This window comes from Callithrix jacchus, chromosome 17 (assembly GCF_049354715.1).
Source record: "Callithrix jacchus isolate 240 chromosome 17, calJac240_pri, whole genome shotgun sequence".
Classification (NCBI taxonomy): Eukaryota; Metazoa; Chordata; class Mammalia; order Primates; family Cebidae; genus Callithrix; species Callithrix jacchus.
This window is the reverse complement of record NC_133518.1, coordinates 42,041,533-42,053,734: the sequence shown is the minus strand read 5'-3', so window position 1 is coordinate 42,053,734 and position 12,202 is coordinate 42,041,533. Positions and strand designations below refer to the sequence as shown.

Here is a 12,202-nt window from a genome sequence, read left to right as displayed (position 1 = left end):
GGTCTCGATATCCTGACATCATGATCCACCTGCCTTGACCTTCCAAAGTGCTGGGATTACAGGTGTGAGTCACCGTGCCCGGCCATATCTATGCCTTTTTAAAAGAAGAATTGCAGCGTTCCTCAAATTCCCAAATCAGAAAGCTTTAAAGTTATAATTTCTATTGACTAAAGAATAAATCAAAATATTATGCAAATAAATTTGCAACTCAGAAATTATTGACAAGTTTAATAGAACTGAAATCAAGAAAAAACTTCTGGGTATTCCAAACACGCACTTAGGCTTCAGGCAAAAAAGAAAGCATATTTCTATACTGATTATCTTTAAAAGTTTATTCTGATCTATTGCTTATTTGTACTCACCTTGTATATAAATCAAAGCATCATAAATTTTCACCACCTTATCAATGGTTGCCTCCAGGTCTGGTTTCTGAACAGATTCTAACAAACTTCTACAGCTCTTAAGCACTTTTGTGTAAAAATCCAATGACATCCAAGTTATCAATACAGACGCTTTCTTCTTGGATTTATGTCGACAGTCCTTGAAATTATGGCTGTGGTAAGTACATTTTGTTAAAGACATTAGAATTCAGATGAATTTTGTTATAGTCAAACTTAAAATTGTAGTAAAGCCAAAAGAAATTGTGAGCACAAAATTTATAACAATTTAAGGTAAATATGCAAATCAAGTAACATGTCACTATTATTTTAGGTTTATTTATGTCAGCTTAAATCAGTCTTAGGATTTGGGAACTAAAATTACTTTGGGAGGCTGAGGTGGGAGGATCACTTGAGCCCAGGAGTTTGAGACCAGCCTGGGCAACATAGGGAAACCCATCTCTACAAAAATTTTTTAAAAATTAGGGTGTGGGGGCACATGCCTATAGTCCCAGCTACTTGGGAGGCTCACTTGAGCCCCAGACAGAAACCAAGGTTGTAGTGAGCCATAATGATGCCATCGTACACCTGCCTAGGAGACAAAGCCAGACCCTGTCTCCAAAAGCCAAACACTGGCTTTTTGAGTTGTACACAAATGTGTTCTGGTACTTTCTAATCATGTGTCCCCAAGAAAGTCAGTTTTGGCTTCAGACAAAAAAGAGCCTCAATTTCTTTGAGTGTCAATTTCTAATTTTTAAAATGGGCATAATAGCATTTATCTTATAGGAATTTTGTAGAGATTAAGATATATACAGAACTGAGCACCATACCTAGCATTTGATTCAAGAGAAAGTAATTTTCTTATCTACCTCACTGAAAAGTTTGTGTTCTAAGGTCACATGAATCAAGTGAATAATGAGTAAACAGTAAAACCAAGTTCATTACAGGAAACGCAACCCCAAGAAACAAGAAGTTTGTTTTACCAGTTCATGTTTTGATGAGAACAATGAACAGTACACAGAGCAGTCAGTTGTAAGACAACAGCAAGTCCTTCTAACGTTTCAATAACATGATTCTTTAGACCACTGTATTCAAGGGAAATCTGAAGGGATTCAGCTTTCTGTTTCAGTGCACTCCATAATATGCTCTTTTTGTTCATATCCACATGTTTAATTCTATAATTAGGAATGCAGTAGAGAGATGTTCATATGTAAATAAATTTGGTTAAAACATGAAACATATTTAGAATAAAACATACTATGTAACATCAACTATTGAAATTTATACTGATTTAAAACAATGTTTAAAACTAACTGAAATATGGCAATGCTTTAGGTACATTATAAAAAGTTATACAGTCTCAGACTTTTCACACATTAAAAAGTTAAATTAGATAAGCATGTAAAAAACATGCAAAGTAACTATATTTAACCATGAAATGTTTCATACTACTAACAGTCTAGAAGAATTATTAAAATATTTTAAGCACTCCCTTGGCTACATTTAGAAGGATGTTCTTTGTGTATTTAAATCAAAACACTTAACTAAAGTTGATTTTTAAAAGTAAACAAAGTTTTATTTAGTGGCTAAATACAAACTGAATGAAGGTCATCATACGCCTCAGTCTGTTTTGGTGCTCTCTTAGAAGCGTTGAGAGACGAGCTGAGACGACGCCTTTTGGGTGATAGTCCATCACTATTACTGCTGAGGTTTTCTTGTTGAGTTTGGCATTGAATCTTCTCAATGATTTCCATACTTTCCATTTTCAAAGCTGCATAAAGTGGGCCCAACAAGTACTGAGAAAATAGAAAATAATTTCCAGAAATATTTCTTAGAAAACATATTTCTATTATTCACATTTAAATTAATCGATATTATTTCAGTCTATATATAGGCTATGGTTCTATAGTCTTAGAAGTTCTATTTAAGACAAATCCTTCTGTCTAATCCAGTTTTTCCTTTTATCAAAATGCTACAAATTTTAATTCCCTTGTAAAAAAATTTTTTAAAGGGAATTACCAAGTTTTTTCATGTAACAAATCCAGCAAGATTAATACACTAAAATATTTAATCAAGTTACTGCAAATCTAAATTTTATTGTATTATATGATTCCCACAGTCCAAATAGAAAAAAGGGCAACATTTGGCATGATTAATCATTCACAGGTTTTCTAAAAGTGATTGATTATAAATTGTCGGACACAAAATCTATTTGAGTGATCAAAGCTTCTGCAATTAAGTTGATAACTTCCCCCTTTTAATTAATAATGCGACAAATACATTTATACTTCAGAGATTCTACTTAAAAACATTCTACTCCATTGGCAGTTCATTACCAATTTGATGAACAAATCCTTCTGAAATCAAAGTAAAAGTCCATAACCGTGAGCCAGACTAGACTATGAAAATCATTATGTTCCAAATATAAATTACTACTAAAGATATTCTATTTTCTTATTACATCTTGCACACATGTATATAATTAAATGACGAACAAAATAAATACTTAACAAGTAACCTGAAAAATTACTTACCTCTGCATCTACCTGAATTCCAAGTATATCCAAAAGAGCTTTACAAATATTTCTCACACAGACCTTCCTGACTTGTAAAGCAGATTCATACCCAGCTGGCACAAATGTAAGGAAATACTGCAGTAAACGGCATAAAGCGGCTTTGAGCAAATCAGACTTAAGCTGCATAAGCACACCATCTTCAAACATGACACAGAGTTTTTCCAGCAGCATATTTAAATAGACAGGTTCAATATTTCTATAAGCTTCTGCTTCAAAGGGAAATAGTGTCTTTATCAGCTTTGATAATGGCTCTTCATAGAGTTTCACTTGGTCAGTATCCATTTCTACAAGGTGTTTTAATAATTCCAAAAATGAGCTGAAAAAAGTGCTAGCTAGTTGTGCTGGTAGTCCTCCCAGCTGAAAAAGTTCAGTTAAAAAGCTAATTGCTAAGGACTTAATTTTTGGACTACCACACTCTAGCAGAACACAACCTATCTGCCAAAGTAAGAGTTCTTGCCTTCTAAAAAACACAATTGCAATAATACGAGTAAGAACCGTTAATAAAGTGACTTCAATAAATTCTAAATTTTGCATACTCATCAACTGCAAAGGAGAAGACTGTAAATATCCCATGTGTTCATCCAATTGACTTAAAAATCGGTTAATGACCACAGGCCATTCCACAGCACGACCCATCACATTTCTTCTATGGAGGTAAACCAAGTCTTCAAAAAGTTGTAACAATTCTTTTGTGAGTACCCCCAAAATAGCAGGACTCTTGCTTTTAAAAAGAAATAATAATGAACAGATGACTTCACAGATTTTCTTGTGTAACAAATGACAGGAGGGAGTTGCTGCAATCCGCAGAAGTCTTGTTATGATCCAATTACTAAATTCTTTGAAATAAACAAAAAAGATATTAAATAAACTAGTATATCCAAAGTGCTAATTCATTTGCTAAATCCTTAATGATTGATTTTTAAAGAATAAACTTCACTAACAAGAGTGTAAAACATTTCCTTCACAATGGAAACATAATATTTTAGAACACAGGCATGACCAGTTTTATTGCACATTGCAGATACTGCATTTGCCACAAATTGAAAGTTGTGGTAACTGCATCAAGCAAGTGTATCAGTACCATTTTTTTCAATAGGATGTGCTCACTTCCTGTCTCTGTATCACATTTTGGTATTTCTCACAACATTTCAAACTTTTTCGTTATTATCATATCTGTTATGGTGATCTGTAATCAGTGATGTTTGATGTTACTGTTGTAATTATTTGGAGCTGTCATCAACCATACCAACATAAGGTGGCAAAATTAATGGATAAATGTATGTAATGTGTTCTGACTGCCCCACTAACCAGCAGTTTCCCATCTCTCTTCCTCTCCTTATGTCTCCCAATTCCCTGAGACACAGTATTGAAATTAGGCCAATTAACAACCTTTACAATGGCCTCTAAGAGTTCAAATGAAAGGAAGAATTGGACATCTCTCACTTCAAATCAGAAGCTAGAAATGACTAAGCCTACTAAGGACGGCATGTTGAAAGCCAAGACAGGTCAAAAGCTAGGACCCTTTCACCAAACAACCAAGTTGTTAAAACCAAGAAAAAGTTTTTGTAAGAAATTAAAAGTGCTACTTCAGTGAACACACCATTGATGAGAAAGCGAAACAACCTTATTGCTGGCATGGAGAAAGTTTTCGTAGTCTGCATAGAAGATCAAATCACTAAAAGATGAGAAAATTTCCAGTAGGAAGAAAACAAGATCAAACCAGCCACAACATTCCCTTTAAGCCAAAGCCTAATCCAGAGCAAGGCCCTCAACATCAAGGTAAGACCCTCCACCAGCAAAAAGATTACAACTTGCTGAAGGATCATATAATCGCTAGCATTTTTAGCAATAAAGTACTTTTTAATTAAGGTGTGTGTGTGTGTGTATATATATATATAGTTTTTTTTTTTTTGAAATGGAGTTTCACTCGTTTACCCAGGCTGGAGTGCAGTGCAATGGCGCAATCTCAGCTCATCGCAACCTCCACCTCCTGGGTTCAGGCAATTCTCCTGCCTCAGCCTCCTGAGTAGCTGGGATTACAGGCACGCACCACTATGCCCAGCTAATTTTTTGTATTTTTTTTAGTAGAGACGGGGTTTCACCATGTTGACCAGGATGGTCTAGATCTCTTGACCTCGTGATCCACCCACCTCGGCCTCCCAAAGTGCTGGGATTATAGGCCACTGCGCCCGGCCCTAAGGTGTATATATATACTTAGGGCCGGGCGCAGTGGCCTGTATACACACACACACACACACACACACACACACATATATAGTTGTTTAGACATAATGTTATTCCACACTTAATGTACAATGTAAACATAACTTTTATATGCACTGGGAAACCAAAATATTCATGTGACTTACTTTATTGCAATATTCGCTTTATTGTGGTAGCCAAGTACTGAACCCACAATATTTCTGAGGTATGCCTGTATCAACTTTGGAGTCAGACAGACAAGGTCCTAGCTTTCCACTTACTAGTTGTATAAATTTTTCATTTCTCTGGCCTCTGTAATTTCATCTATGAAAGGAGAATAATGCTATCCATGTTATGGGTTACTGTGAGGATCAAATAGGACAATGTACATGAAATACTCAGCACAGTTCCAAAGTAAAATAAATGTTCAATAAAGGGTAGCTATTGTCATTCCTTCAACTAAAATTTGAGTGGTGACTCTGTCTCAGGTACACAAGAATAAATCATAGTCCTGTCCTCATGAATCCCACAGTACAGTTTCTTGAACTTTTTGACTGAAACAAAGAAATAACATTTTATATCATGACCCAGTACATACATGTGCATTTTATCTAAATATTTAAAACAAAAGGTTCATGAAACAGTACTTACTCTTATTACACCACAATATACTATGATATATATATTCCTTTTCTTGAGACAGGGTCTCACTCTGTCACCCAAGCTGGAGTGCAGTGGCATGGTTTCAGCTCACTGCAACCTCTGCCTCCCTGGCTAAAGCAATCCTTGTGCCTCAGCCTTCTGGGTAGCTGGTACCACAGGCATGCACCACCACGTCCAGCTAATTTTTTTTTTAGTAGAGACAGGGTTTTGCCATGTTGCCTAGGCTCATCTTGAACTCCGAAAGTGCTGGGATTACAGGCGTGAGCCACCGAGTTCAGCATATGATATTTTCTAGTTTATTTCATCTTGTTTAAAATGCTATAATTGCCTAATTTCATAACCCACTAGTGGGTTACGACTTGTAGTTTAAAAACTACTATAGGAAAGAATATAGATGTACCAAGGATTACAGTACAGTTTAACAGCCTCTATGATAGAAGAAATGCAGAACACTTGGTACTAACAGAGCATAAAGAAGGAATAACCAAGCCAGTTCTAAGCAGTCAGAAGTAGTGCTCTGAATAAACTTCTTGGAGGACATGCTATCAAAGTTTAAAGTTTGAGAAAAAAATTTTAAAATACTTTATCCATTATACACAAAAAAATGTTTAGTTTGCATCTCGTTATGAAGACACCAATGAAGGGACAAAAGTAGTAGGTGTAGTAAGGAATAAACCTGGCGAAAAGCTTCAATATATAGCACAGCAGTCAGTAAACTTCTTTTAAAGGACCAGATAGTATTATTTTTGGCTTGAGTGCCCAAGTTGCCTTTGTAGTAGTCACAGACAAAGTAAAAGAATGAGCACGACTGTGTTCTAATAAAACTCTGTTTACGAAAAATGAAGCCAGGCACAGTAGCATGTGCCTATAGTCCCAGGTATGCAGGAAGCTGAGGCAGGAGGATTCTTTGAGTCTAGCAGTTCAAGACTAGCCTGGGCAAAATAGCAAGACCCTGTCTCATACTAAAAGAAAAAAGAAAAAGAAAAAGAGAAAAGAAAAAAATGAAACAAAACAGAAAAACTTTGTTCACAAAAACAGGTAGTCACCCTGTGGACTACAGCTTGCCAAGCTCTGATCTAGAAGAAAGAGATTACCAAAAACAAAAACAGAAAAAAGAAAACTATGCCAAAGTGTTCAGTGGCAAATAATCAAATTTTATTATTTCATGCTAAGCACCCAGTATATGATACTAAAAAGAAAACAGTAAGGATATGTGAAGGAAAAATAACCATTACCATTTTGCTCCTTCAATTTACACCAAAGCCGACCCAAAAAAGTATAATCCTGTACATGTATTTCAGAAGCGCAGTAAAAGGAGGACATTATAAAATAGATGGCAAGTGAACGCATGAATAACAGCACTTACCAATACAGCTGCCTTTGGCCTCATGGCTTCCATTCACATTTACAAACATAAGTGGGGAGGATTTCATGATATGCTGGATGAAATCAAGCAACATCACGGAGGTTGGCTGAGAGTCAGTTTTCTTTACAAGTTCTACAGCAACTAAAACAATAAAAGATCATTTTAAAGAGTCATGACAAATTAAACAATGGTCCTTTTGTTAAGAAACCAAAATGTGGGCCAGGTAAGGTACCTCACGGCTGTAATCCCTGTACTTCGGGAGGATGAAGTGAAAGGATCACCTGAGCCCAGGAGTTCAAGACCAGCTTGGACAAGATGGCAAGATCCCGTCTCTACAAAAAAATTTTTTCTTAAAATCACCTGCGAGTGGTAGTGTGTACCTATAGTCCCAGCTACTCAGGGGGCAGGAAGGAGGCTGAGGCAGGAAGATTCATGGCAGTGAGTTATGATCACACCACTGCATCCAGCCTGGAACAAAGCAAGACTTTCTTTAAAAAAAAAAAAAAAAAAAAAAAGGAAACCATAATTTGGTGACCAGAATTACATTCAACACAGCACTCAAGCTATATTGATGGAGCTAATCACTACAGTATTTGTTTTTGTTTTTAGACGAAATCTTGCTCTGCTGCCCAAGCTGGAGTGTAGTGGCAAGATCTTGGCTCAATGCAACTTCTGCCTCCCGGGTTCCAGTGATTCTCCTGCCTCAGCTTCCTGAGTAGATAGGACTATAGGCATGCACCACTATGCCCAGCTAATTTTTGTATTTTTAGTAGAGATTGGGTTTCATCATGTTGGCTAGGCTGGTTTCAAACTCCTGTCCTCAGGTGATCTGCCTACCTTAGCCTCCCAAAGTGCTGGGCAGGCATGTGCCACCATGTCGACCAACACTACAGTCTTATCTAATTTTAAATGTTTAAAAATCACATGCATTCCTCTATCATACATCCATTTATCAAACATGTACTTTAGAAATAATATGACAGGCACTGTGCTAAAATCTAATGATTAAAAAGCGTTCTCATAATGCAGTGAGGAGTCAAACAAATTAATAATTATAACATAATATGGTAACTGCACTAATCCAGAATAAGGGGAAACAGGTATCTGGGAAGATACTGTGAAGGAAATGATTCCTAAATGAGGAGTTGGTCAGAGAGGGGAAGGACAAATAGTCTAAACAGAAGGAATAGGAATACCATACAAAAACACATCTTGCAAGTATTCAGTAGTCCTTTGTTATTTTTCAGCAACCCATCATTTTACTGATTGAAAAAGAAAGGCTAAATGGCTAGCCTAAGTCATAAATCTGTGCCAAATTTGGAACCCAAGTTATGAACCCTGAGCCTAATGCCATTTTATATTACCCCTTCCATGTAATTTCAACAGATATGACAAATGTGACACTCTCTCGCCAGACTGGTAATATTTTATCTATCGGATTGGCACAAACAGGCAATAATTGATTTAGTAACTCACATAATCCTATAACCTCCTACAGGCACAGGCATAAACTTACTTAAAGGGTAACTTACTTAAAGAATTTTTTTGCTAGAGGTCTACCACTGGCATAAGAGCTAACCAAAATAGGGTCCGCATGATTGGCACTGGCCAAATATTTTTATTTATAACATTCAGTATCAAAGAACTCATAGCAAGCAATAGAAAATCTAGATTAGGAAGAGAGAATAATTTTAAAAGTCTAATTCAAATTTTGTAACAAGCAATAGCAATATTGATTAACCAACTAACTTGCTTGAAAATAGTAACTATCATAAATACTAACTCTGTATCTAAAACTACACGGAGAAAAATGCTACCATAAAGTATAAATGGAAATAAAAAAGTCTAATGTATAAAGTTTATAGAAGAAATAACTGGTTTCTTACCAACAGTTACATCTGTAAGTATTCGGTCAATGAACTGACATAGAATTTGTCTTGGCTTCTGTACAACTGTATTATATTCCTCTGGTGTGGCACTAAAATACAAATTAAAGCTTTTAATCCTTAAAGTAACCAGTTTCATTTTTTAAAAAGTTCTCTAAAGGTAAACTTATCAAATCCGTTTAGTGTCAATGTTGATATTCACAGTATTCTTCTGTTTAAAAAATGAAAAGAAAATCTAAATACATTATCGATTTACAAGAAAAAAATAGACTAAATAACACTAAAGAGATCCAATCAGCCAAGCCTAGACCTGTCCTGCTCTACATGGTAGCCACTAGCTACAGGTATTTGAAATGTGATTAGTACAAATTGAAATGTGCTACTGATGGCAGTGCCAGCCCAGTTGGAGCAGCCACTGCCATGCTGCTGGTTCCAGTGAAGAAGGTGGGGCTGAAGCTGCTCGCTCCATAGAGCTAGTGGGAACCAAGACAGGCAGAAGCCCAGCCCCCTTTCGAGTTGCAGGGCCAGGAGCCCTGCCATCCTGGGCACAGCTGCAGCTACCCAACCATGGCTGCAAACCCAGGCATCCCTGCTCTCTCCAGGTCCAGGAAGGCCCCTGCTCCCACAGGTTTGGAAGTACCTGCTCCCACTGCCTGGCCTCACCTCACTCCAGGCACCCACCCCAATTTTGGAGCAAAGTTGTGGCTGAGTCCAGGTGCTGTCACTACCCGGCCAGGTGTGTATGTGCTCAGGATGGTGATGACATACAAGCCCCCTGCTGCCTCAGCCCCCTCGGGACTTTGGGTGTCCATGAGCAGGCCAAGTGGCAGGCTGAGGGCAGCTCAGTACGGGCCTGCAGGTGCCCCTCAGCATGAACAGCCTGGGTTGATGGCAGCAGGAAGTAGACAGGCTCCTGGGCAGAAAGGGGTAGGTCCCCAGTGAAGCCTCATCTTCAAGCCATGAACAGCCTGAAGCCTGGGGGCCTGGCTGCCAGTTACACAGACCATAGAGAGAACTCATGGTGCTTTTTCCAGGCCCACCCATGACTTCCCAGGGACCAATCAGCACTCACTTCCTCCTGTCTGAAATACATAAAAACCCCAGACTCAGCCAGATTCAGCCAGACATCAGACTGACCAGCCTGCAGAGAGGAGGTACCTACTGTGGGTCTCCTCTCAGCTGAGAGCTGTACACTTATCAGATACCCTGCCTGTTGGATAGGAGCTACCCACTCCGGGTCTCCTCTCCGCTGAGAGCTGCACTCATCAATACAACCTGCCTGTGAAAAGGAGCTACCCACTTCAGGTCTCCTGAGAGCTGTACTGTTGCTCAATAAAGTACCTCTTTGCCTTTCTCACCCTCCAGTTGTCCACATACCTCATTCTTCCTGGATGTATACTTGGGACCTGCTGAATGGCAGGAATGAAAGAGCTGTAACACAAACAGGGCTGAAACACACACCTTGCTCACCACATAGTGGGCGATGAGAAGGAGAGAAGAGAAAAGGAGACAAGAGCTGTGGCTCTTCAGGGGTCCCAGACACAGAAGCTCCCTGAACCAGGGCTATGACATCTGCTTTGGGGCTCTGTGGTTCCTGGCATCACCAAGCTTCTGGGTGCCACCATGTTACCCAGTGCCAGCAGTGAAAGCTGCTTGTGGTACGCCTGGGCCAGCCACAGCCTTGCAAGGAACCAGTGTCTGTGCTGACACCTGGAGCTGCCTACCCCCACCACAGCTGGCGTGCCAGACTGTGTGCAGTCGCCACATTCCTCACTCACTTTCTCATGTACCCCTTGCCACTCTGTGCTTAGCTCACCCTTGGCAGGTGTGAAATTCGGCCAGAAGCAAGAGCCAAGTGTAGCCTGACAGGCTGAGTGGATGGAAGAAGCCCTGTGGGCCCAAGTAAAACATGGACAAAGGTGCCACCAGTCAGAGGTTTCCAGCTGGCAAAGTGACACCCTAAGGATCCTGTGATACTATAATTATAAAATATATCCTAGATTTTTAAAGCTTAGTTCAAAAAAGTAATATATAATATCTCACTAATAATTTTACATTAACTACATGTTGAAATAATATTTGGATTTACAGTTGTGCACCACATAATGACATTTCAGTCAATAATAGACGGCATATACAATGTTGATCACATAAAATTGTAATACATTATTTTTACTGCACTTTTTCTATGTTTAGATACAAATACTTAATATTGTGTTACAACTGCCCCCAGCATTCAGCACAGTAATATGCTATACAGGTTTGTAGCCTAGAAGCAATAGGCTATACAAAATAGCTTAGGTAGGTAGTATATTATACCACATAGGTTTGTGTAAGTATACTCTTGTGATGTTCACACAACTACAGAATCACCTAATGATGCATTTTTCTGAACACAGTCCTGTTCTTAAGTGATGCATGAGTGTACTGAGTTAAATTTTAAAAAACCATTAATTTTACCAATTTCCTCTTTTTTTTTAATGTGGTTACTATAAAAATTTAAATTATATATGTGGCTTGTACTATATTTCTATTAAATCATACTGATTTAGACTTCTGGAAAATCTACAGAACAGTTTCTTCAACAAGTAAATTCTAAGGGAAATAAGGAGAAATCTGTTATAAAACTGAGACTTTTTTTTTTTTTGAGACCGAGTTTCGCTCTTGTTACCCAGGCTGGAGTGCAATGGCGTGATCTTGGCTCCCCGCAACCTCCACCTCCTGGCTTCAGGCAATTCTCCTGCCTCAGCCTCCTGAGTAGCTGGGATTACAGGCATGCGCCACCATGCCCAGCTAATTTTTTGTATTTTTAGTAGAGACAGGGTTTCACCATGTTGACCAGGATGGTCTCAATCTCTTGACCTCGTGATCCACCCGCCTCAGCCTCCCAAAGTGCTGGGACTATAGGCGTGAGCCACCGCGCCTGGCCAAAACTGAGATTTAAGAGCTGTATCAACCAATTACAATACATGATCCTAAAACGAATTTTAATTCCAAATAAAAACTGTTTTAGTGGCCAGGCATAGTAGCTCACACCTGTAACCTAGCAGGAGGATCACTTGAGTCCAGAAGTTCAAGCCTGTGCAACATCGTGAAACCCCATCTCTACAAAAAAAACTTTTTAAAAAATTG

The 12,202-nt window shown here is 38.5% G+C and overlaps 1 protein-coding gene across 5 annotated transcripts in view; it reads right to left on the bottom strand.

Annotated features, from left to right (window-relative positions):
- ATR (ATR checkpoint kinase) overlaps nt 1-12,202 on the bottom strand; it is a 129,499-nt gene that overhangs the window by 105,935 nt on the left and 11,362 nt on the right. For 4 of the 5 annotated variants that reach the window (XR_013528590.1, XM_035278080.3, XM_035278081.3 and 1 more), the window contains exons 2-7: nt 9,071-9,162; nt 7,185-7,325; nt 2,912-3,789; nt 1,995-2,173; nt 1,361-1,552; nt 363-553 (exon numbers count right to left, since the gene is read on the bottom strand). Coding sequence is in view for 4 of the 5 variants with exons in the window: in XM_035278080.3 (XP_035133971.3) it covers nt 363-553; nt 1,361-1,552; nt 1,995-2,173; nt 2,912-3,789; nt 7,185-7,325; nt 9,071-9,162 (1,673 nt within the window). In the remaining variant the exon portion in view is untranslated. The remainder of the gene's footprint in view (nt 1-362; nt 554-1,360; nt 1,553-1,994; nt 2,174-2,911; nt 3,790-7,184; nt 7,326-9,070; nt 9,163-12,202) is intronic. The other variant, XM_017965779.4, reaches the window with a different exon arrangement.